The sequence below is a fragment of the Macaca fascicularis genome, chromosome 15 (genome assembly GCF_037993035.2).
Source record: "Macaca fascicularis isolate 582-1 chromosome 15, T2T-MFA8v1.1".
NCBI classification, from domain to species: domain Eukaryota; kingdom Metazoa; phylum Chordata; class Mammalia; order Primates; family Cercopithecidae; genus Macaca; species Macaca fascicularis.
In genome coordinates, this window is record NC_088389.1 from 47,817,989 (window position 1) to 47,844,772 (window position 26,784).

The 26,784-nt window shown below is 42.8% G+C and overlaps 1 protein-coding gene and 1 long non-coding RNA gene across 5 annotated transcripts in view; one reads left to right on the forward strand and one right to left on the reverse strand.

Annotated features, from left to right (window-relative positions):
- TXNDC8 (thioredoxin domain containing 8) overlaps window positions 1-11,188 on the forward strand; it is a 34,718-nt gene extending 23,530 nt beyond the window's left edge. The window contains exons 5-6 of one of the 2 annotated variants that reach the window (XM_045372546.2): window positions 10,113-10,178; window positions 10,957-11,188. In XM_045372546.2, coding sequence (XP_045228481.1) covers window positions 10,113-10,178; window positions 10,957-10,983 — 93 coding nt within the window. In that variant the 3' untranslated portion in view covers window positions 10,984-11,188. The remainder of the gene's footprint in view (window positions 1-10,112; window positions 10,179-10,956) is intronic. The other variant, NM_001284910.2, reaches the window with a different exon arrangement.
- The window catches only part of LOC135967393 (uncharacterized), a 53,032-nt gene continuing 31,940 nt past the window's right edge, over window positions 5,693-26,784 (reverse strand). For 2 of the 3 annotated variants that reach the window (XR_010581475.2, XR_010581474.2), the window contains 2 exons: window positions 23,620-23,849; window positions 5,693-5,756 (listed from right to left, as the gene is read on the reverse strand). This is a non-coding gene — a long non-coding RNA (uncharacterized lncRNA). Of the gene's footprint in view, window positions 5,757-23,585; window positions 23,850-26,784 lie in introns of those variants that run through there. The other variant, XR_012424476.1, reaches the window with a different exon arrangement.

The window sequence follows — 26,784 nt, forward strand, 5'->3', positions numbered from 1 at the left end:
TGCCCACCTGTGACACAGTCTCAGGAGTTCCTGATGACATGTGCCCAGGTGGTCAGAGCACAGCTTGGTTTTTTACATTTTAGGGAGACATGAGACATCAATCAACATATGTAAGACGAATATTGGTTCGGTCCAGAAAGGTAGGACAACTCAAAATGGGGACGGGGCTTCCAGGTCATAGGCAGATAAAAGACAAATGGTTGCATTATTTGAATTTCTGATTAGCCTCTCCAAGGGAGACAATCAGATATGCATTTATCTCAGTGAGCAGAGGGGTGACTTTGAATAGAATGGGAGGCAGTTTGCCCCTAAGCAGTTCCCAGCTTGACTTTTCCCTTTAGCTTAGTGATTTTGGGGTCCCAAGATTTATTTTCCTTTCACATTTACCCCCTTTTTATTTAAAAATCTCTTGGAGAAATCATTTTAGAAGAAAATGAGTCTCTGGTCTCAGGTTTCGTCTGGTATCTCATGGCTAGGATGGTTTACTGCTTGACAGGTAGGTACCAAGTTATTAGGAAAGTTTGTTTTTAGCAGCTTGTGAAGTCTCACATCCTATGAAAAGAAAATAGGGGGAAGAAGGGAGAAAAACAACAGCAAAGAGAAGAACAATCCTGGAAAATTTGTATAGGCCATATTACTCCATTTGGGTTGTTTGTTTGTTTGTTTGTTTTGAGATGGAGTTTTGCTCTTGTCACCCAGGCTGGAGTGCAGTGGCACGGTTTCAGCTCACTGCAACCTCCACCTCCCGGGTACAAGTGATTCTCCTGCCTCAGCCTCCCAAGTAGCTGGGATTACAGGCATGTGCCACCACACCCAGCTAATTTTTGTATTTTTAGTAGAGACAGGGTTTTGCCATGTTGGCCAGGCTGGTCTCGAATTCCTAACCTCAGGTGATCTGCCCACCTCAGCCTCGCAAAGTGCTGGGATTACAGGTATGACCACTGTGTCCAGCCTAAGTCATATTACTCTGAAGTCCACACATGGACTTCAGAAAGTGGCTTATGTACGTAAATAGATTGCTGTTATTTTCTTCTGAAGTTTAAATTGTCTAGCTTCAGTTTGCAGGGCTTTGAAAAAGCACAGCTTAGTTTTCAGTGACTCCAAATTAGGAAAAATGGGGGGAAAAGAGAAGAAAAAAATTGAAACATTATTTTGAAGACTTGTAGGGCCAGGCATGGTGGCTCACACCTGTAATCCCAGCACTTTGGGAGGCCAAAGCGAGCAGATCACCTGAGGTCAGGAGTTCGAGATCAGCTTGGCCAATAATGGTGAAACCCTGTCTCTACCCAAAATACAAAAATTAGCTGGATGAGGGGGCAGGCACCTGTAATCCTAGCTACTTGGGAGGTTGAGGCAGTAGAATCGCTTGAATCCTGGAAGCAGAAGTTGCAATGAGCTGAGACTGCAAGATCATGCCACTGAACTCCAGCTTGGACAACAGCGAGACTCTGTCTCAAAAACAAAACAAAACAAAATAAAAAGACTTGTAGCCAACAGAAGTTAGAATTCAGTCCAAACTGCAGAAAACAGTATAAATGGGAAAACATTAGGCAAGACTAGAATCTAACAACAATCGTACTATATTTTTTGAAACATAATTTTCTCTCTCCAGGTTCCCATTTTTACTAAAGACAAATCATGATAGAACTGATTTTCTTTATTATACTTGGACTGAGTATTTGTATACAGTGCAGCAAGAATAATTTTTTTTACATAGGCTTTTAAATTGACTTTGATTGAACTTTGTTCCATAGAATCTCAGATAAGACTTTCTAAAAGCTGAGCCCAGCCATAGATGGATTTGTACCATCAAATGCCTATGGGTTGGGGGAATTCCTCTCCTCTTGAGGTTCCAAGATAAACTTGGGGCTCCTGGGTCTGTCAGAAGGTGACATTCTTTACTTACACAGGTCAGTAATCCTGTACAGGAACTGTGTTGACAAGGTATGAAGCCAGTTTTCCCAAGAGACTTTTATTGTTTCCATAAGTCAAATTTGATTCCTTAAGGGAAAGCACACCATTCCAAAGCCTTTGTAAAATAACCAGTTTCTCCAAATGTGGCCTGTTACAAATGAAAACAGGTTCTTATTGCACTTATGCCATAACTGTATTGCCATAAGTTAAGAATACTCACAAATAGTTTTCAAATTCTGGAGAAATCAGGTAGAGAAAAACAAATATGCTCCAAATGTTGTTCATAGGAGTATACTAAATTGTTAAAAGCTGTCAATAGAGCAAAAGTTTCCTTGACGCCTTAAAACAATACAAAGGATCAGCAACATTTTAAGAAAAAGTCAAAAATATTACTTCAGTTTTTTTTGTTTTTTTTTTTTTAGTTCAGTCCATGCAGATAACTCCTGTTCTGCTTGATATTCATGAATATTTCAGCTCTCCCTGGAGAACTGCTTGAACCTGGGAGGCAGAGGTTGCGGTGAGCCGAGATAGCACCATTGCACTCCAGCCTGAGCAACAAGAGTGAAATTTCATCTCAAAAAAAATGTTACATTAGGTTACTATATCCATATATATATACACACACACACACACACACACACATATATATAACAGGGGTGTGTGTGTGTGTGTGTATATATATATATGTCTTTATTTTTGTAACTTTCTTTATATCGCTCTTATTTCCTGGTTTCTTTTACCTTGTTTTATACATAATCTTTAAATAAGCTTTGAATTAGACAAAATTTGTTCACCTTTTTAAAAAGGACACACTTCTTTTCTTTAAGAAAGAATGTTTTCCTACAACATATTTTTATTGAAAAATACCCAAATAATGAAATATCTGTTATTTAATTTAATATAACTTTAGATTCTAAATTATGATGAGTTTGTCTACAAGTATTTTTCCCATTGTATTTACCTAATTATTTTAATCATTTACCTAGATTATTTATGTAAACTATGATAGTCATCATTTAAAGTTATGGAACAACCATTGCAAAATTATAACTGAGACAGTGAAAAAGATCTGACCTAACTGAATCTATCGTGCTTCTAACCTCCAAGTTGTCTTTGTTCATTCCTGGGCAGAGGCCAAACTAACTTTGGGAGGAACTTAGTTTATAGTTTAGCTTTGAAACAAAGATGGTAACAGTCCTTTCCTAAAACAAACCTTACTGCCTGTGGACTAGACTGCCTGAAGCCAAAATATTAGAAGTTACTAAATTGAAGATGTAACTATTTTCATTAAACCAAGATCAATGTCTTATTTATTAAAAATTACACAAGCAAAGATCATTCTGTTTTGGGCTGGGTTTATAGTTTTGTAACCCCTATGCCAACTTTTGACACTTTACAGTGTTTAGCAGGGATAAGTATGAAATTGCTTGATTAATAAATGCAAACAAAAATGTATGCTGCCAATTCTTAAGACATTTCTAATATTATGTTTTCAATAATTTTAAAGCTGGCTTATTTATTAAAGATTTTACTGAAGTTACATAAACTTGAAAAAGCATTTGACTAATCTTTTATTTTTTCCTGATCAAGTATTTGATTCAACCGCTTTTATTTTCTTAAGCCAATTAATTAGAGCTCTTTTATATTTTTTCATGAATGAAACATTGTGGAACATAACACATAAATACATAGATGTATTAGGCATGCCAATAGAAGTACATCTTGTAGATTCATAAAGACCCTTTTTTTCCCAATCTTAGACTTTCAAATTCTTGATAACCTGTTTCACTACCCTAGACAATTGTCAGCTAAATCGCCTTAAATTTGCATAGTAAAGGAAACAACTCAGGTGAAAATCAGCAAAATTTACATCATAAAGTATGGAGAGAAAATGTCTGGTGTGCTAGAGGGAAATTAAAATGGATTTAATTACCAATTAAGCAACAAATTATAGAAATTATAAAGGCCTTTCCAATACACACACACACACACACACACACACACACACAGACAAATTTCCTATAACTTAGGAACTCTATAGTTTGCAGATAGACCCTACGACTCTTTTTTCCTTAATGTGAATGTGCACAAAGACCATATTACTTCCATTTCCCATAAATTCTGGCAAGTAGAGGTGCCATAAAACCCACGGAGTGCTTGAAAGGGGAGTCATTCTCTTATTTTCTTCTCATTCTTAGATTATTGGTTTCCCACTTTCTTTTTCTTAATAAAAGGAACTGAGATTATTAATAAGGAACTTAGATTATTGGTTTCCCACTTCTTTTTCTTAATAAAAGGAACAGAGCTGTGGCCTAGAGTTTTTGTGTGATGAGTTGATGTGTGTTGCTTGTAAGCAGGACTCTACAGTGTGTCACCACTGAGTTGTTTCTACCCTCATACATGCCTCAGTTTGTCTCTCCAGAGGTCTATTATCTCTGAGAGGGCTCAAACACTGGGTAATCAGCCCTTACATGTGTTTCCTGGACGAGCCTTTTTTAAAATTAATTTTTGGGCCAGGAGCAGTGGCTCATGCCTATACTCCCAGCACCTTGGGAGGTCGAGATGCGCAGATCACCTGAGGTCAGGCGTTCAAGCCCAGCCTGGTCAACATGGTAAAACTCCGTCTCTACTAAAAATACAAAAATTAGCCAGGCATGGTGGTGCATGCCTGTCATTCCAGCTATTAGGGAGGTGGAGGCAGGAGAATTGCTTGAACATGGGAGGCAGAGGTTGCAGTGAGCTGAGATCATGCCACTGTACTCCAACCTGGCTGACAGAGCAAGACTCCATCTCAAATAAATGAATAAAAGTAATTTTTGTTAGGGATTTTCCTGTAAGGTTGCTGCACATTGTGGGGAGGTCAAGCCCCCAGACACCTCGGTCACCCGGGGGCACCTTTCAGCTGGAAGGAGCAAATATTGTTTCTCTTCAGAGCTAAGAAAATTCAGTCTCTTATGCAAATACACACAGACAAGCCAAATCAAGATTAATTTTCAGAGAAAGAGCAATGGAGAAGATCCTTTAGAATGCATATCTGAACTAGAATTAGGATCCTTAAACAACAACTGCCTAGGAGAAAAAATAAAATAACAGCCAAGACCACTTCCTATAAACTGTGCTCAGCCATCCCTAACTTTGTAGTTCTTGTTCGCCATTACACACGCCAAGGTCAAAACCTCTCACAGTACAAGGTCATCTCTGGTACCCACAAAGTCAAAGAGGTGGGGTCATGCAATACAGGAAAATAGAGCTTTAGACCTAAGAAGAATCGGCCCATGACTTTTGAAACTCCATGAAGAAAATAGAACACCTCAAAAGGGGTGAGTGGCACCTTTGTTCTGAACTCTTTAAAGAGGTTCAAATCATTAGAAGCCTTCTCTAGATTTTTTTAGTACTGCAGGTGGCAAAGAGGAAGGAGGTATGTGGTAGAAGAAAAGTAAATGAAAGAACCTTTTTTTTTTTAAAGACAGGAAGCAAACACAGAAACCAAGTGCATGGTTTTCTGTTTTGTTTTCCCGCTTTTGCAGCTGTGAGGAATTTTAGCCAAATTAGAGAGGCCTTGTTACCCATAATTTGGAATTCTCACTCAGATTTGAACAAGTCAGGTAGAGTAGGTCAAATCTGATGGAAGAAAGAAAAGAACAAACAACAGCAACAAAACAACAATGTGATCTCTGAGCATACTAATGGTAAAGAGAAATTAAGATCAGTTGGTTGTTAACTTTAGCCAAGACAAAACCCAAATTCAGCTACTCACCTAGGGTTGAGTCTTGGGCTGAAGAATCAAACTTGTCTTCCCTGTTGGTATAGCAGGACGAGCGGCAGACAAAACTCCTCAGACACTGAGTTAAAGAAGAAAGGGGTTTATTTGGCCGGGGGCATCGGCAAGACTCCTGTCTCAAGAGCCGAGCTCCCTAAGTAAGCAATTCCTGTCCCTTTTAACGGCTCACAACTCTAAGGGGATACGTGTGAGAGGGTCATGATCGATTGAGCAAACACGGGGTATGTGACTGGGGGCTGCATGCACCGGTAATTAGATCGGAACAAAACAAGATAGGGATTTTCACAGTGCATTTCTATGCAATGTCTGTAATCTATAGATAACATAACCGATTAGGTCAGGGGTCGGTCTTTAACCACCAGGCCCAGAGTGTGGCGCCGGGCTGTCTGCCCGTAGATTTCATTTCTGCCTTTTAGTTTTTACTCTTCTTTCTTTGGAGGCAGAAATTGGACATAAGATGATATGGGGGTGGTCTCCTACCTTATTGGGAGCAACCTCAGACTCAGGATCACTGCCTTCCACCATCATGAAAGCAGAAAATCTTGCCCTCCTTGTTGGAAGCAAGTAAAACTCCAAAAGAGGGAGTTGTACAGCAAAATAAACTTTAGATCTTGACCAAATGTTGGGAGATTGGGGATTCTCTGGAGTGGGGTGCTCCCAGGCCTCAGCAAATTGTCCTATTGGTTTGAGTCATAAAGTTAGCTCATGCTGGTATCAAGCACCAATAGGAGATTTGCCAAAGGTCAGGGGTACCTCCACTCAGAATCCCTTTGTGGTTGTCAAATATGAACCCCAAACATCTGAGATAGGTCTCAGTTAATTTAGAAAGTTTATTTTGCCAAGGTTCAGAACATATGCCCATGACACAGCCTCAGGAGGTCCTGATGATATGTGCCCAAGGTGGTTAGAGCACAGCTTGGTTTTATACATTTTAGGGAGATATGAGACATCAATCAACATACATAAGATGAACATTGGTTTGGTCCGGAAAGGCAGGACAACTTGAAGCGGGGAGGGGGGCTTTGAGGTCATAGGTAGATAAAAGACAAATGGTTGCATTATTTTGAGCTTCTGATTAGCCTTTCCAAAGGAAGCAATCAGATATGCATTTATCTCAGTGAGTGGAGAGATGACTTTGAAGAGAATGGGAGGCAGGTTTTCCCTAAGCAGTCACCAGCTTGACTTTTCCCTTTAGCTTAGTGATTTGGGGACCCCAAGATTTATTTATTTTCCTCTCACAACACTTCAGGCAGAAATTAAACTATTTGCCTTGCATACATCTCTCTTCAAAAGAAAGCTATCTGTGAAATAAGGTCTTATCAGTAAGTTGCTCCTTATCCATTAATTCCATCTATTAAGTTCCTATATGCAAAGCCCAGTGCTGGATAGGGAGACATGAATGTAACGTTTCTCTTTGGCAACAAGATAAAGATAGAATAAGTCAGGTAATACCTAGTTGCTGAAACTTAGCTCAACACAGGCGTACAGTCATCAATGGTACACCTACTCTGTGTAAGGTGTACACTCTGTGTAAAGTATCTACTAGACTAGATACTAAAACAATAAAGCCAGGCACAGTGATTTATGCCTGTAAATGCAGCACTTTGAGAGGGGAAAGCAGGAGGATCTTTTGAGGCCAGGAGTTTGAGACCAGCATAGGTAACACAACAAGACCTTTAATTTTTTTTTTTTTTTTTTTCTGAGACTGAGTCTCGCTCTGTTGCCCAGGCTGGAGTGCAGTGGCGCAATCTCGGCTCACTGCAAGCTCTGCCTCCCAGGTTCATGCCATTTTCCTGCCTCAGCCTCCTGTGTAGCTGGGACTACAGGCGCCCGCCACCACGCCTGGCTAATTTTTTGTATTTTTAGTAGAGATGGGTTTCACCGTGTTCGCCAGGATGGTCTCAATCTCCTGACCTCGTGATCTGCCCATCTCAGCCTCGCAAAGTGCTAGGATTACAGGCATGAGCCACCACACCAAGCCAAGACCTTTAAATTTTACAAAAAATTTTTAAAAAATAAAAAAAAAAGGCCAGTGTATTGGTGCCTGCTTGTAGTCCTAACTATTCAGGAAGCTGAGGTGGGAGGATCACTTGAGCCCTGGGGCTCAAGACTGCAGTGAACTATGATCGCATCACTGCACTCCAGCCTGGGTGACAGAGCGAGACCTCTTCTCTAAAATACATAAAGAAATAATATATGGAGGAAAATTTCAGGTACAGTCTTCATCCTTGGTGTAGTGGGAAAGAAAGATGACAAAAAGTCATTAATACTGGGATGCCCAGAGTACTATGGGATCACACAGAAAAGGTTCAAGGAAGGCTCCATGAGTTACTTAAACCATCTTGAGGGATGGTTAAGATTAGCAAGTGAGAAAAGATGACCCATATTATAAAATAACGGGTATATGTCAGGAATTCTTTGAATAATAACAACAGTAAAAAGTTTTCACTAGCAGAGGAGCTCATGAGAGGATTTTGTCAGTTTTGTTCACAGTAAGTGTGGCTCACAGTAGGCACTTATTAAGTATTTGTTAAATGAACAAATGGATCTGAGCACAGGGTTTATGGCAAGGAGCAATGGGGAGGGAGACGGGACAAAATCCAAGATCTTGGAAGAAGCTTGGATTGTATGGTGATGGGGAAAAACTGAAGATGTTTACAAAGAAGGATGGAATGCCTGGATTTGTGGTTTTGAGCTTCAGGGATGAGAAAGGACCTAAGTGGCACAAGACTGGAGACCAAAAGAGACAAGTTATATAGCCATTATTAAAGTCGGGTGAAAGCTGACCAATGTAAAACATATGGAATTTGGTAGCAAACTTGTCACCTAAAGCCACCAGAATTGTTAACATGAAAAAGACTGGCAATATCAAGTGTCATCAAGGATGCAGAGCTAGAGCTCGAACACTCATCCTCTGCTGGTAGAGTATAAATTGAAAATATATGCAGGCCAGGCATGGTGGCTCACGCCTGTAATCCCAGCACCTTGGGAGGCTGAGATGAGCAGATCACTTGAGGTCAGGAGTCTGAGACCAGCCTGGCCAACATGGTGAAACCCCATCTCTACTAAAACATAAAAATTAACCAGGAGTGGTGGCGGGAGGCTGAGGTGGGAGAATCACTTGAACCCAGGAGGCGGAGGTTGCAGTGAGCTGAGATTGTGGCACTCCAAACTGGGTGACAGAGAAAGACTGTCAAAAAAGAAAGAAGAAGAAGAAAGGAAGAAAAAGAAAGAAGAAAGAAAGAAAGAGAGAAAGAAAGAGAAAGAGAGAAAGAGAAAGAGAGAGAGAGGAAGGGAGAGAGGGAGGGAGGGAGGGAGGGAGGGAGGGAGGAAGGAAGGAAGGAAGGAAGGAAGGAAGGAAGGAAGGAAGGAAGGAAGGAAGGAAGGAAGGAAAAGAAAAGGAAATACATGCAGTATAATTTCAAAAACTGTAGGGTAGCTTCTACTGAAGCAGAACCCACAATCCCACTTTTAGCTATACAACAGAAATTAGTGCTTATGTGCCCACAAAGATATCCCTGCAAAGATATGGACAAGAACATCCACAGTAGCACTATTTGTCATAGCTAAAATGGATAAACTGTGTTACATTCATGCAATGGAATACTAAAGAAACACTGAAAAATGACTGTAGTGACACTATCCAGGTAAGTTTCATAAACATCCTGTTGAATGGAAGATGCCAGACACAGAAGAATACATATTGTAGAATTTCATCTTTCCTTTCTCTATTTTTTAAAAACAATTACATTTGAATCAGTGCACCATACTCATTTTTTTTCTTTTTTTTTTTTTTTTTTGAGACAAGAGTCTCTCTCTGTCACCCAGGCTGGGATGCAGTGGCGTGATTGTGGCTTACTGCAACCTCCACCTCCTGGGTTCAAATGATTCTCGTACCTCAGCCTCCCACGTAGCTGGGATTATAGGTGCGCATCACCACGCCTGGCTAATTTTTGTATTTTTAGTAGAGATGGGGTTTTGCCATGTTGGCCAGGTTGGTTTCAAACTCCTGACCTCAAGTGACCCACCAGCCTCAGCCTCCCAAGGTGCTTGGATTATAGGCATGAGCCACTACACCCGGCCGTCCATCTTTAAAAGTCCAAAAACAGGCAAAATGAATTTATCATGCTTCCTGCCAAGTCTGGTCATTCAGGTAGCCAAGCCCTGCCTATGTTCCCACCAGGAGTTCTTATCTCTGCACGAGCTCTGACCTCAGATTTCGCAGAGGATTATGAACTGTCCTTCATGCCCCAGAGCCACCATCCAGCTGCCACCTAACTCTTAGCAAAGAGAAACTTTTGCAGATCCTTTCTGACACCTGCCTCCCATGGCCAAGGCCAAAAAAAACTAGTTATAGGGGAGATAGTTACAAACCAGGCAACTCAGATAAATTATGAAATTCTGCCTCCACACTTAGGTAACCCTGTTCTCAAGAATCAAAAGAATAATTTGCTGTTATAGAAGTGAATTCATGAGCAACCCGGTAAGTGAAATGGGATCAAGGTAGAGTTACAAATCTGGGGTTTACTTTGAAGGAATAAATATAATGACACACTCAGGCAGAATGCTGCTGCCTGGAGAAGCAGAAGCCTTCTATGTGGGGATGGTTTTGCCCTGCAGCACACTAGGCACTAAAGTTAGTTCTAGACTTTTCTAGCCCCTGCCCCCCAAAGTCCTAACACCATTCCTGGTGGCTCAACCGCCCCCTTACTGGGAACTCAAGTTTTCACCTAATCCCAACCTCACACTCTTCCTTCTCTTCAACCACGTAATATATTTAGTACTAAAGTCTTTGAATTCCATCTTTCTTCAAACATAAGACACTTGTGAAAGATGCATTATTATTTTATATACCACTAAAAAGTGTTCCAAGTGAAATATAACATACCATCCGCTATGAAATGCATTCTGATTCAGAGATGTAAACGTTTGAAAAAAACATGTGCTTCTTAGAATCAATGAATTCTAATACTCTTTCATGGGGAGAAGTCAGGGAATGACAAATCCCAAGCCACTTGATTTCAGGAGATTGTGTATATTAATTAACAAATCCTCAATACCAATATATAAGAGCTCTGAGAAGTTCCAATGATGGAGTTTGTTTATTTCCAGCATCATTATATGTTTTAGATCTTAGATTAAAGGAATATTATGGAGAATTATAGAGATCTGGCAAAGTTTTAGCATAAGTAATTTTGAATGGATGCCAAATATGAAAATATTATGAATTTAATGTGTTCAATGTGTATTTATATTTAAAGTGTCCTGCAAATGATGGAAATGAGTAGGCTTAACTTTTGAATCAGGAACAAAATTCCTTAAAGCCTCAACATTTTCACAGTACTTGAATCAATACATGTTTCACCTTTGTGCATTTGTGAACAGATTTTTGAATTCAGTGGAGCTGATGCTAAAAAACTGGAAGCCAAGATTCAAGAATTAATGTAAGCTGATCTCCAAGATGAAATATACTTCTGATACTTTAAAAGGCAAGAGCAAATGTGTTTGTGTTTTTACTTCCAGCAAATATTGTCATGTTCTATTGGTCTCTCTCCTAATGCATTACCGGTTGAATACCACAATGCAATCTCACTGTACAATTGCTAAAAACTGTTGCAATATCAGAGATTGTGTCATTTCCATTCTCCAGCTTGACCTTCCCACTTGCTCTGAGCACACTCTTTGGGTGGTGTTTTTATGACCTTCACAGGAGAGGTCCTGCACAGCTAAGTAATACCAGGTTGTCAAGATTTTCCAGAGATTAGCAAAGATCCAATTCTTCCCAGTGGTCAAGGAATAAATAAATGCCTTAACGCCTTTGTGCAGTTTGAGTATATGAAAGCCTCCCCCAATTCAGCCATTTTTTTATGGTACAAAATCCTTCTCCAATGTATCAATTTTTTTTTTTTTGAGACAGTCTTGTTCTGTTGCCCCGCCTGGAGTACAGTGGCATGATCTCGGCTCACTGCAACCTCTCCCTACCAGGTTCAAGTGATTCTCCCACCTCAGCCTCCCACATAGTTAGGATTACAGGCAGACACCACCGCACCTGGCTGATTTTTGTGTTTTTAGTAGAAACAGGGTTTCACTATGTTGTCCAGGCTAGTCTCGAACCCCTGATGCCAAGTGATCCTCCTGCCTCGGCCTCCCAAAATGCTAGGATTGCAGGCATGAACCACCACGCCCAGCCATCATTTTGTTTGAACTGTGTCATTTTTCTCTCTCTCTCACTCCCTTTCTAAAGTCCTCCTATAAACACAGACACACACACAGACCCACACACATACAAACCAGAAAGTCCTTTTACTGCCAGTAAAAAAAAAAAAAAAACCTGAGATAACTCAGACATTTAGAGCCCAGAAGAGATGGCTTCTTCTATACTATACTAATTGTGCCTATGCTGAGGCTGCCACCAGACGAACACTGGAGTCTTAAGTCATAGACAGAGTAGAGCTGGCTTTCCTAGGCATTAATAACTGAGATTTTGACAAAGCATAGGCTCCATATGCTTTTTTAGAATTCTTTGGTGTAGGCAGAGCACAGTGGCTCATGCCTGTAATCTTAATACTTTGGGAGGTCGAGGCAGGTGGAATCCTTGAGCCCAGGAGTTTGAGACCAGCCTGGGCAACATGGTGAAACCCTGTCTCTACAAAAAACAGAAAAAGTAGCCAGGCATGGTGGCTTGCATCTGTAGTCCCAGCTGCTTGGGAGGCTGAGGTGGGAGGATCGCTTGAGCCCAGGAGTTTGAGACCAGCCTGGGCAACACAGTGAGACTCTGTCTCTATAAAAAAGAAAAAAAAAATACAAAAATTAGCCAGGCATGGTAGCTCATGCCTGTAGTCCCAGCTGCTTGGGAGGCTGAGGTGGGAAGATCACTTGAGTCTGGGAGGTGGAGGCTGCAGTGAGCTGAGATCGTGCCACTGCACTCCAGCCTGGATAATAGAGCGAGACTCAGTCTCGAAAATAAAAAAATTAAATAAATAAATAAATAAAGATAAATTCTTTGGGCTACAGAGGAAACCAGCACATATTAGTTTAAGCGAAAAGGAGAACAAATAAGCATTGAGCACTTACTCTGCCAAACATTGGAATAGGCACTTAAAATAAAACTTGATTCATGGAATCCAAATGCAGAGATACAGTCAGCCTTCACATAAGATTAGAAACAGGGAGAGGAAAGCTATGGGGGACTCAGTATATTTCCAAGTATTTCTGTCCTCTGCTTTTCATCTGAATCATCCTTTATGTTGCTACAGATAGATGTTCCTTATTTTCCAGTCTTAGTGCCGGAAAGTAGTCCCTGCCAATAACTCCCAAGCATTTATTATCTCCTCCATCCAAGAGACCAGCCAGACTATTCCTTCCTGAACAACTCTAGCCAGGGGCCAGGATCACAATCATAAAGGCAATTTTGCTCCTATTATAAGGATGGGGGTAGAGATGGTGGGAATCCCAGAAAAGCAAGAGGCTGAAAAGACTTAAAATGTTGTGTTCCCTGCAAAAAAATAAACTTTTAAAATAACAATTTAAAGCGAAAGTTGTCTGATAAAAAATCTGTATATGCCATGCTCACATATCTATTTAGTGTATTTGCTAGACAATATCCTAAACCCTTTGCATTCATCACCTCATTTAACTTTTGCAGCAATCCTGTAAGTGGAATTGTATTGAAAAATGTTTAACAACTGGTTCTCTGGGAGAAAAAACTGCCTGTTCTAAAGTGGTTGCCAATTTCTGTGGTGTAAATACTTGGCAGATTTCAAGCTACACAATGGCATCACTGAGCATGCAGTTGGGAAGAGATGTACACAATAGGCCCTTATGAGCTGGTAAGATTTAGCTGTAGCACACCAGTACCTACAGTGGAGGTACTACTTTTATCCCTGTTTTCTTACACAGAAGCAAACAGACACAAAGAAGTTAAAAGACTTGCCCAAATTTCCCCAGAAAAATCCGCACTGGACCCCAGCTCTGTGATGCCAAAGTTAAGACTAAAAGTTTAAGAAAAGTTGTATAGTCAAGCTTATAATACAAGCATGGCATATAATGGTGCCATGCTTATCTTAAATTCTACCAGTCACACTCACTGCTTAACAAAATTGTCAAAAAACTTCAGATCATCTTGTCTGGTGACCTCATTTTAATAAGACCTCATTTCGAGGGGTTCAGAGTAACATATATCAATTTGAACTTGCAGGGCTAATGCCCAAGTTTCTAAACCATAACTGTGATCTACCCAATTATTTGCACCATACTATATCTAGATCATCTCTCTCTCCTTTTTCTTTCTTTCTTTTTTCTTTTCTTTTTTTTTTTTTTTCTTTTTTTGAGACAGGTTCTCACTCTGTTGTCCTGGCTTCAGCCAGGGCACTGCTCCAATGCAGTGATGCGATCACAGCTCACCGCAATCTCCACCTCCCAGGCTCAATGATCCTCCCACCTCAGCCTCTCAAGTACCTGAAACCACAGGCATGTGCCACCATGCCCAGGTAATTTTTGTAGAAATGGGGTTTCATCATGTTGCCCAGGCTGGTCTAGATCTCCCAGGCTCAAGTGATCTGCCCTCCTTGACCTCCCAACGTGCCAGCATTACAGGCATGAGCCACTGTGCCTGGCCTGGGGCCTCTTTTTAACCTCCACAAAGAATACTGCAGTTCTGCGGGGCGTGGTGGCTCATGTCTGTAATCCCAGCACTTTGGGAGGCTGAGGCGGGTGGATCACGAGGTCAGGAGTTCAAGACCAGCCTGGCCAGCATCGTGAAATCCAGTCTCTACTAAAAATACACAAATTAGCCAGGTGTGGTGGCAGGTGCCTGTAATCCCAGCTACGCGGGAGGCCGAAGCAGGAGAATTGCTTGAACCTGGGAGGTGAAGGTTGCAGTGAGCCGAGATCAAGCCACTGCACTCCAGCCTGGGCGACAGAGCAAGACTCTGTCTTGAAAAAATAAATAAACATATATATATATATATATATATATATAGAGAGAGAGAGAGAGAGAGAGAGAGAGAGCGAGCAGTTCTTCCATCAGAGCCCATGGGCCCTTTAAGCCAGGAGTCTGCTTTACTCCAGTGTAGTGCACTGCAGTATTCACCGAAGCAAGCCCACCATCTTTCCTGACAGCCTCCTGATTTCTTCCATGTAAACCGAACGACTCAGCAATATCTGCCCCAACCTCCTGGCTCCCAAGCACAGTTCTCTCACCTCTCGAAGTTTGCATTAATGACAAAATGCAAAAAAAAAATATGTATCCAGATTTACTGCATCATTTCCTCCCAGTAAAGTTAAGAACATTGCTTAACCACAACAAAGTCTTTTATCTAGGACCAGGGATCGGGGCTCATGCCTATAATCCCAGCACTTTGGGAGACTGAGGCAGGAAGACTACTTGAGGCCAGGAGTTTTAGACCAGCCTGGGCAATGCAGCAAGACCCCATCTCTACAAAACCTAAAAATTAGCCAGGCATGGTAGCACACGCCTGTAGTCCCAGCTACTCAAGAGGCTGGGGTGGGTGGATGGCTTGAATCAAGGAGATTGAGGCTGCAATGAGCCATGATTATGCCACTGCACTCCAGCCTGGGCAACAGAGTGAGAACCTCCTCTCAAAGAAAAAAAAAAAATTACCTAGCTCTTGTGTCTCCAATGAACACACTTTTAACATGCTAAGAAAGTTCTGACTTATCATTAACATTTATTCACCTAGGATTAACAGATTTCAGTCTAAATTTAAAATCTTCCTCCCCCAACATTTCTATTAGGCATACTCACCACTAGTCCTGGAAAAGTGTGAGGTGGGTCAAAAACCAAGTTGGAGCCTTCCTCACTTTCACTACCTTCTCACCCAGGTTTTTCTCCTCATCCTAATCTGTTATCACCACCCAGCACACATTTTATGTCTTATTTCCCCAAAGCCTTTCTTGCTCTTATTAAGACCCGGTTATCCCATGATTCATTCACTCATTCATCCAATAGTCATTAATGGGGTGGTTTGATGCTAGCAGCAGGCCCATCCTAGGGATGCACAGAGTATGAATATTCTCCTTGAGATGCTCACACTTCAGCAAGAGAGACAGGCATGCGCAAACAAAGCTAAAGGAATTACAGTAAGAGATGCTCTAATCAATATTTGTGCAAAGGCACAGTGACGTAGATAAACAGGTAAGTGTGATTGATTTGCCTGGAGGTAGGGCAGGGAATGGGATTGCATTTCAGTGGCTTCTAGGAAGAGCTGACAGTTAGGTTGGCTTGAAGGCTAGGAGGAGTCTGTTAGATACCCAAGAGAAGAAAAGGCTGATAACACAACACAGACAAAACAGTGATTTGAAAATGGAGGGCGGAGGGACAGTGGCAGAGTCTGCAGTATTGGAATTTGGGGAAAATGGAAAAAAGCAGCTAATCTCATTAGGCCCCCCCAAAAGGCTTAAAGTATCTCCTTCTCAGAGGCATTTGTTTGCATAGGAGCAAAGTTTAGGACAGTAACATTCAGTGTTAGAAAGCATGCTTGATTGGGCATCAGAAGACAAGTTCTCATCATAGTCTATCAGCAGCTGTGTTGTTTGAGGTATGTAAATCTCTCTAAGCTTGATTTTTAAACGCTTAGGAGGAGAAGCTGGAGTAAGGACTCTAAAAGGCCCACTCATAAATATATCTACAGGCCAGGCACAGTGGTTCATGCCTATAATCCCAGCACTTTGGGAGGCCAAGGCTAGTGGATCACTTGAGGTCAGGAGTTTGAGACCAGCCTGGTCAGCATGGTGAAAGCCTGTCTCTGCTAAAAACACCCACAAAAAAAATTAGCCAGGTGTGGTGGCACGTGCCTGTAATCTCAGCTACTCAGGAGGCTGAGGCAGGAGAATTGCTTGAACCTGGGAGATGGAGGTTACAGTGAGCCAAGATTGTGCCACTGCACTCCAGCATGGACAACAAGAATGAAACTCTATCTCTAAATAAAAATAAATAAATAAATAAATAAATAAATAAATAAATAAAACACATCTTCAGTGTGGACGAACTTTTGGTACTATTTCAGAGGAGTGATGCTGGAGCTCAGAAAGAATGTTCTCTGTGCTGCTTTCCACAGCTTGTGATGCTCCTATTCAACCCCACACTTCACAGGAGCTCAGCACCCTCCAGGGTCTATTATGAAACCTCATATGGGCCGGGCGTGGTGGCTCAAGCCTGTAATCCCAGCACTTTGGAGGCCGAGATGGGCAGATCACGAGGTCAGGAGATCGAGACCATCCTGGCTAACACGGTGAAACCCCATCTCTACTAAAAAAAAATACAAACAACTAGACGGGCGAGGTGGCGGGCGCCTGTAGTCCCAGCTACTCGGGAGGCTGAGGCAGGAGAATGGCGTAAACCTGGGAGGCGGAGCTTGCAGTGAGCTGAGATCCGGCCACTGCACTCCAGCCTGGGCGACAGAGCGAGACTCCGTCTCAAAAAAAAAAAAAAAAAAAAGAGACCTCATATGTGGATTGTGAGAAAGCTCAGCATGGGATTCAGACCCCACTCCCGAGTAAGCACTACTGTGTGATCCACTTATCTAGCTGTTGTCCAAAATCATAGTTAGCCCGCCTAAATCTGAAGTAGGTCCTGCCTTACATTGTCAAAGGAAAAAAAAAAAATTGTATAGGGTACTAGCAAACATACAGTGGGTAGGCTAAGTTCTTTTAAAAGTTGTCACCCAGGTGCGGTGACTCATGCCTGTAATCCCAGCACTTCAGGAGGCTGAGGTGGGAAGGCTGCTTGAGGTCAGGAGAATGAGACCAGCCTAGGCAAAATAGTGAGACCCTGTCTCTACAAAAATTAGAATAATTAGCCAGGTGTGGTGATGTGCATCTGTACTCCCAGCTACTCAGGAGGCTGAGGCAGGAGGATCACCTGAGCCTGGGAGGTCAAGGCTGCAGAGAGCCATTACCATGCCACTGCACTCCAGCCTGGGTGACAGAGTAAGACACTCAAAAAGAAAAAAAAGAAAAGAAAAGAAAACATAGAGCTCAATAAAAGAAACTACTTTGGGCACAGTGGCCCATGCCTGTAATCCCAACACTTACGGAGGCTGAGGTAGGTGGATCACCTGAGGTCAGGAGTTCGAGACCAGCCTGGCCAACATGACGAAACTCCGTCTCTACTAAAAATATGAAAATTAGCCAGGCTTGGTGGTGTAATCCCAGCTACTCAGGAGGCTGAGGCAGGAAAATCATTTGAGCCCGAGAGGTGAAGTTTGCAGTGAACCGAGACCGCGTCACTGAATTCCAGCATGGGCAACAGAGCAAGTGAAGCTCTGAGAAAGAAAGACACAAAGAAAGAAAAAAGAAGAGAAAGAAAGAGAGAGAGAGAGAGAGAAAGAAAGAAGAAAGAAAGGGAAGGGAGGGAAGGGGAGGGGAAAATAAAAGGAAGGAAGGGAGGGAGGGAAGAAAGGAGAAAAGAAAAGAAAAAAGAAAAGAAAGAAGGAAGGAAGGAAAGAAAGAATGAAAGAAAGAAAAAAAGAAGAAAGAAAGGGAAGGGAAGAGAGGGGAGGGGAAAATAAAAGGAAGGAAGGAAGGAAGGAAGGGAGGGAAGAAAGAAGAAAAGAAAAGAAAGAAAGAAAGAGAAAGAAAGAAAAAGAGAAGGAAGGAAGGAAGGAAAGAAAGAATGAAAGAAAGAAAAAAAGAAGAAAGAAAGGGAAGGGAAGAGAGGGGAGGGGAAAATAAAAGGAAGGAAGGAAGGGAGGGAAGAAAGAAGAAAAGAAAAGAAAAGAAAGAAAGAAAGAGAAAGAAAGAAAAAGAGAAGGAAGGAAGGAAGGAAGGAAAGAAGGAAGGAAGGAAGGAAGGGAAGGAAGGAAGGAAGGAAGGAAAGGAAAGGAAAGGAAAGGAAAAGAGAAGGAAGGAAGGAAGGAAGGAAGGAAGGAAGGAAGGAAGGAAGGAAGGAAGGAAGGAAGGAAGGAAGGAAGGGAGGGAGGAAGGAAGGAAGGAAGGAAGGAACTACTCCAACAAACAAGTTTGTAAAAGCCCATTTGAGGAACAGAATCACTTCCCACGCTACATTTGTATGACTGAGCCCCAGTCATACATCCTTTCCAATGAGAAAGGGGAAGAACAGTTCCAGACAACATACCTGGATAGAACTACTCCTCTCCAGAAAAAACAGTGGACTAAGGCAGTTGGCCTTCTCCATGCGTTAATATTCTGAATAGCACTTTGGAGGTCTTCCTGAGGCTAGCCCAGCTCAGAACTGTTGCCACCTGGGAAGTCTTGATTCTTGGTGTATACAGCAAGGGCAGAAGGTGCTCCTGAAGACACCGCCACTTGAGCACTCTGCTTAGGCAGTAGTGTTCTCAAGGCTCCCAAGCAACCCTGGGAAACTGAAACAAACAGACATGCATTTCCCATGTCTCTGGACCTTCATTTCCCATCTCTGAGCTGTAGATTCAATGTCCATTAAGGTTCTGTGCAGAATAGTGTTCATTCTTCTTCTAAGCATGCTATATGTCAAGCACTGCACCAAGCCATATACCTCGGACTCAATCTAGATTGCTCATCTAAGTCTCACAATGACTGAAATTGATATTATCATGATTGAGGAAACTAAGATTTAGAATTTGTCTAAGTTCTCTGCAGCTAGTAAATGATGGAGTAGTCGCTTGAGATACTGCTACGATAGCACCGTAATGTTACTCCTATATGTAGCCATCTACACTGGGTGATTCAAGAATGTCTCTTTTCTCCAAAAGACCTCTTCAGTCTCTCTAGCCTCTCCTGATTCCTGTCTCTTGTAGAGGAGGAATGAGTTTTAACAGTGTAGTAGTTTTGCTTAAAGAATATAGAGCAAATTTTTGAAGACACAGTATATGTAACAGGTCAGTTTTGATTAATTCCTTTAGTCAGTAAACATATATTTAACATCTATTATGTAACAGGCATGGATCAAAGTTCTTAGGATATAACAGTGAAAAAAATAAACAAAGATCCTCTACCTTAAGGAGCTTACAGTCTAGTGAAAAAAGACGGAAAATAATAAATAAGAGCAGATTATGATAAAAGATGACAAGTCCTGCAAAACAAATGAAAACATAAGATGGGATAAGGAGGATCAGGAATAGGGGGTGAAAGAGGCAGGTAAATAAGATGTCAGTTGGCCTCAGTGTGAAACCACTGTTGCAAAATTATAACTGTGAAGATTATTACCATGATACAGTGAAAGAGATCTGACCTAACTGACTCCATCTTGCTTCTAACCTCCAAGTTGTCCTTGTTCATTCCTGGAAGTAGGCCAAACTAACTTTGGAAGAAACATAATTTATAGTTTAACTTTGAAACAAAGACATAATATCCCTTTCCCAAAACAAACACTTTTCCTGCCTGGGGACTAGTCTGCCTTTGCGGGACTAACAAGTTAGCCACAAGATTAGAAATTAGGTTTAGGAGTCATGCAACTAGAGGTCACAAGATTCTGATCCTCCTCAAATTGCTCCTGGGGATAACATCACTATTGTAAAGCCTAAGGTCAGTGCTTGAGATGTTTTGCAGTCCCTGCACTTGATGGATCAGTTGGCACCACCCGGATTGATAAACTAGCTCATCTAGTCTCGTGGCCCCCACCCAGGAACTGACTCAACGCAAGAGGACAGCTTCGATTCTCTCTGATTTCATTTCTGACCCAACCAATCAGCACTCTCAACTCACTGACCCCTACCCACCAAAATATCCTTAAAAACCCCATCCCCCCAATTGTTGGTGAGACCGATTTGAGTAATAATAAAACTCCAGTCCCCTGTACAGCTGGCTCTGTGTGAATTACACTCTTTATTGCAATTGTCCTGTCTTGATAAATCAGCTCTGTCTAGGCAGCGGGCAAGGAGAACCTGTTGGGTGGTTACAAGTGGGAAGGTAAGACTTAAGCAAAGGTTTTGAGGAGGTAAGGAAATTAGCCAAACTCTGTGAAGAGAATAGAAATTGAAGCAAAAGGAGCAGCTGGAACAAAGACTCCAAGACAGAGCGTACCTGGTGTGTGTGAGAAAGGATATAACAGTGAAGAAAAATGAAGATCTTCTACCTTAAGGAGCTTACAGTCTAGTGAAAAAAGACAGAAAGTAATAAGTAGGTAAAGAATAGATTATAATAAAATGTGACAAGTCGGCCGGTGACAAACAGCAAGGAGGGCTGGCCGAAGCAGGAGTGAGGAAAACAGGGCTGGGAGAGGTGGTCACAGAAGTATCTCAAAAGACTAGATCATATAGGGTTTTGCAGGACATCGTCAGAACTTTGCTTTTATTCTATGTCAGAATGGGGGCTGGTGAAGTTTTGAGCAGAGGGACATTGGTCCAGGAGGACAAAGGGAAAACCAGGAGGAGCCTGTTTCAGTAACTCAGGTAAAAATCAATGGAGCTGGCCAGGCACAGTGGCTCACACCTGTAATCCCAGCACTTGGGAGGCCGAGGCAGATGAATCACTTGAGGTCAGGAGTTCAAGACCAGCCTGGCCAACATGGTGAAGCCCCCGTCTCTATTAAAAATCCAAAATTAGCCAGGCGTGGTGACACACACCTGTACTCCCAGCTACTTGGAAGGCTGAGACACTAGAATTGCTTGAACTTGGGTGACAGACGTTTCAGTGAGCCAAAACAGTGCCACTGCACTCCAACCTGGGCAACAGAGCAAGACTCTGTCTCAAAAAAAAAAAAAAAAAAAAGAATGGAGCTGAGACCAAGATGGTAATAGCAGAGGTGGTGAGAAATGGATTTTTTATACATATAAATAAATTGGGATTAGATTTCCTGATGGTTTGTATATGGGGCCTGAGAGAAAGAAAGAGGAACAGTACCAAAGATTTTCCTGAGCACTCTGAAAGGTGGAGTTGCCAACCACTCTGACAGAGATGGCTGAGGGTGGAGCAGGTTTCTAGGGGAAGATCAGGGTTCAGGTTTGGACATGTTAAGTTTGAGGCATCTACTAGGCATCCAAGTGCTGTCAGTGAGTAAGCTGTAGAATATATACATCTGCAGTGCAGGAGAGAAGCCTGGGTTAGGGATATAAATTTTTATTTATTTATTAATTTTGAGTTGGAGTCTCGCTCTGTCACCCAGGCTGGAGCACAATGGCACAATCTCAGCTCACTGCAACCTCCACCTCCCAGGTTCTAGCGATTCTCCTGCCTCAGTCTCCCAAGTAGCTGGGATTCCAGACGGACACCACCACACTCGGCTTCTTTTTGTATTTTTAGTAGAGATGGAGTTTCACCACATTAGCCAAGCTGGTCTGGAAGCCCTGACCTCAAGTGATCCACCCACCTCGGCCTCCCAAAGAATTGGGATTACAGGCGTGAGCCACCGCGCCCGGCTGGGGATATAAATTTAGAAGTAGTCAGCACATAAATCTTTTAAAATCACTAAGACTGAATATGACCTTCAAGGGAGTGCATATAGACTGAGATGAGGATGAAGGATCCTGGACACTTCCACATTATGAGGGTGGGAAGAAGAGAATAACCTACAAAGAAGACTGAGAATTCATGACAAGTGAGGTAGGAAGAAAATAAGAGTGTAGTGTCCTAGAAGCCGAGTATAGAAAGGGTACAGAGGAAGAGGGATTGACCAGCTATACCAAACAATGGATCAAGTGCAATGCAGAGTAAGAATTGGCCATTAGCTTGAGCAACATGGAGGTCACTGGCAACCTTAACAAGAACCTTTTTTTTATTTTTTTTTTTTGAGACGGAGTCTTGCTCTGTCGCGATCTCGGCTCACTGCAAGCTCCGCCTCCCGGTTCACGCCATTCTCCTGCCTCAGCCCCCCAGTAGCTGGGACTACAGGCACCCGCCACCATGCCCGGCTAATTTTTCATATTTTTAGTAGAGATGAGGTTTCACCGTGTTAGCCAGGATGGTCTCGATCTTCTGACTTCATGATCCGCCCGCCTCGACCTCCCAAAGTGCTGGGATTACAGGCCTGAGCCACCACACGGGGCCAAGAGCCTTTTTAAGGAATGGGGTGGGAAATTGATTAGTTGCCTCTGGAATTTGACTTTTACTATTCAAGAGGACAAATGAAAAGGTGCTGGTGGCCAGTTAGGAGAGATGTATTTCCTAAAAGAATTACATTCCGAGGTTTCCTAGATTTCCTGTAGGTACCTGCTGGTTAGAAATTTGTCCCCTACCACCGACCGGGCACCTGGTGGGAGACCGGGTGACCTCACTGGGGAACTACAGGATGCAGGCCCTCGGGTAGGAGCATCTGGCAAAGCCGGGAGCGCCACAGGCTCCCTCCTTTGCAGGACGAAGTGGGGCCTCTGCGGCCGTCCTGGACAGGCCAGGGTGGCGGCAGCTTTGCCCACGTGGAAGTGGGACTGGGTCTCACTTGCCTGGTGGTGGTCCCTGGCTCCTCCTTGCTTGCTGCAGCCCTGGGCAGCAGGCACTGGATGGTTCTTCCACCTATTTGCTGCTGGTTCTCGGGGCAGTGCGTGGACAGCGGGGGGGACTATGGGCAGGGCCACGTGGGCTGTGACCCTGGGTTGTAGAGATGACCCAAGCACTGAGGCTCTGCTGAATGGAGCCGGGTCCCACAGGCCGTGGATGCCCTTGGGAAGGGTGACTGTGGCTTGTGTCTGGGCCTGAGGGACAGGAATGTGTCATTTCCCCCATCTTCTAGAGGGCCTGCCTGCTGGGAACACAGTTATCAGGGCGAGCTGCGCTCTGAGTCTCGGGTTCTGCTTCTACAAAGAAGGTGCAGTGCTGTGGATGAGGGCCCCGGCGCGGGTGAGGGCCCGGCGCCGACAAGGGCCGCTGCAGAGAATGCTTCTGCGCGCGTCAGCGGCACTGGGCAGCGGATGGGCTGTGCGACGCGGTTGGACGCACATCGCCTCTTTCTGCCATGAATGTCCAGTAAAAATCTGAATGGGTTGCAAAAAAAAAAAGGAAAAAAAAAAAAAAGAAAGAAATTTGTCCCCGACCTTTGAAGCTGTTCGCCGGGTTCTTGCTTCTTCTCCATCCTCTTGGAAGTAGACCAGGTTGAGAAGATGAATGATCTTAAGGGGACAAATAAAGGTTTCCTTTCTTTTCTAGAATCAATCCCATTTAAGGCTGAAGAACTTTTGATTTAGGACACATTTCCCTTCCAACTTGTCCCAGTATTCATGGAAAACTGAGTACAGTCGGCCGTCTGCATCTGCAGGTTCCGCATCTGTGGATTGAACCAACCATGAATCAAAAACATTCAGAAAAAGAATTTTAAAATGACAATAAAAAATACACAAATAAAAAAAATACAGTATGACAACTATTTACACACCATTTACATTGTATTAGGTACCATAAATAATCTAGAGATTATGTAAACTATATAGCAGGATATGCATAGGTTTTCTGCAAATACTATGCCACTTTAGGTTAGAGACTTGAACACTCACAGATTTTGGTGTCCTGGGAGTCGTGAAACTAATCACAATATGGACAACTATATTCAGGCTCCTTGGTCTTCCCATTCAATGTTAGCCAAATAGCAGAAGATTAAATTTAGGGAACTCAAATCCTTAAGCAAGCTGTCACTAAAAGGCAGTTTGGCTTATTCTAAATGATAAACAAATAGATCTTAGTTCCTTGAAATCCAAGAATCACTTAATCAGTGTTTACTTCCACTACAGAAAGGAAAAACAAAATGAAAACTCCAGCAGGGAGCACAGGTAACATGTCTGTTAATCTGTGTTTAATCTTGAGTTGGCTATCCTTTCCTTTAGAGCATTTAGACTGAGACACTCCCACAGGGCAGGAGCATGTCTTCTTACTGCTCTCTAATTCCCCAGTATCCAGACCAGCGCACAGACCAGAGGAGAAGACCAAGAAGACTTGGTACCTGGATTGGAGCCTAAAACAAGAAAGGACACTTAAAATGCAAATAAAGTCTGGAGTTTAGTCTAATGTAATGTAACAATGTTGGTTTCTTAGTTTTGACAAATACAACATGGTAACTTAAGATGCTAACATCAGGGCCAGGCACGGTGACTCACGTCTATAATTCCAGCACTTTGGGAAGCCAAGGCAGGTGGATCGCCTGAGGTAAGGAGTTCAAGACAAGCCTGGGCAAAATGCAGGTGGATCACCTGAGCTAAGGAGTTCAAGACCAGCCTGAGCAACATGGCAAAACCCCATCTCTACAAAAATATACAAAAACTAGGGAAGTGTGGTGGCATGCACATGTAGTCCCAGCTACTCAGGAGGCTGAGGTGGGAGGATTGCTTGAGACTAGGAGGTCGAGGCTGCAGTGAGCCGAGATCATGCCACCGCACTCCAGCCTGGACAACAGAGCAAGACCCTGCCTCAAGAAAAAAAAAATGTTAATATCAAGAGACTGAGTGAGGAATATACAGATACTCTCTACCATCTCTGCAACTTTTTAAAAATAAATCCAGGCTGGGCGCAGTGGCTCACACCTGTAATCCCAACACTTTGGGACGCTGAGGTGAGTGTATCATCTGAGGTCAGGAGTTTGAGAGCAGCCTGGCCAACATGGCAAAACCCCATCTCTACTAAAAAAAAAAAAAAAAAAAATGCAAAACAAAATTTGGGCGTGGTGGCACGTGCTTTTAGTCCCAGCTACTCAGGAGGCTGAAGTAGGAGAATCGCTTGAACCTGGGAGGCAGAGGCCTCAGTGAGCTGAGGTCACACCACTGCACTACAGCATACAGCATGGGCAATAGAGCAAGACTCTGTCTCAAAAATAAATAAATAAATAATTTTTTAAAAAATCCAAATAAAGTTCACTTTTTAAAAAAATGCATTTGTAAGGAGATGTGCTATGAAGGAGAAGCACTCGTGCTTTGTGAGCATGTCCTAAGGAAAGGACTTTGAACTTGCCAGAAGTCAGAGATGGCTTCCTGATGAAATAACTGTAGACCTGAGATCTTAAGAATGAGGGGGCATTTTTGAAAATCGCAGTTCTCAAAGTCAAACAAACTCATACTTAGACATTGCAAGAGTATTTTGGCCATACACAGTGGTGTGCATCTGTAGTCCCAGCTACTCAGGATGCTGAGGAGGGAGGATTGCTTGAGGTCAGGAGTTCAAGGCACTACAATCGTGTCTGTGAATAACCACTACACTCCAGTCTGGGTGACATAGAAAGACCCACCTCTTTAAACACACACATACACACACACACACACACACACACACACACACACACAAAACAAGCATTTTGCTTCCGAGAAAGTTTTTCAAGTAAAGATCATAAGTATTGTTGCTTATGCATTGTGCATTTTCAGCCCAGACCTCTGCCCAGTGAGGCAGATGGAAACCTTCATGGATGAGGAGACTGTGCACTGCTTTTGAGGCCATTTCTCTTTCCCACAAACCTGATGTTGCCAGAGACAGGAGTGGAAAACTCTACAGCCTATAATCTTTAAATATTTGGGCCCCGACGTGATGGGTCCATTCAGTAGGACAAATGAAGTGTGTTCTTCACTCCACCAAAGCAGCCTATCACTCCTTACCCATTCCCCATGCATGCCATACTTCCAAGCCCAGGTGATACGGGAGTGAGAACCAGATGGAAGTGGGGCCAGACAAGATTTCCATGCCAAGGATGGAAGCCTGGAGCTAGCTCACTCTAGAGAGTCAGGCTGCTGAAGGGCAAAGAATGTGACCAAGGAGATGTGGACTAAAACAAGGCCCCTGGACCTAGAGCAGCACTAGTATTAGTAAAAGTGACTGAATATGCCTGGCACCTTGGCTCAGGCCCCACCATTTCAGAGCACAGGCCACTGTAGTGAGGATGGCTGGAAAATCATTACATAGCCAGTGACAACAGAAAGGCCAAATTATGTGCATGAAGGTTTAATGTCAACGTGTAATATGTGCAAGTTAGACAAATGAAAATCAAAAACCACCTGTAAACCCAAGCCAACACTCACAAGTCACAGGCCCTCTGGAAAGAGCAGCTGTGAAAATGTCTTTAGAGGAGAAGAAGAGGATGGAGAATGAATTTCACGTGTACATGTGGCAGATGTCACACGGAATCCCTTTGGCAGCGCAGGCATTTTACGTTCTGTAGCGTCTCTCTACATGTTGGAGCAGGCGGATGTTCAGTTTTCTTCACTATTATTTCAGTTCTGCCTTACATT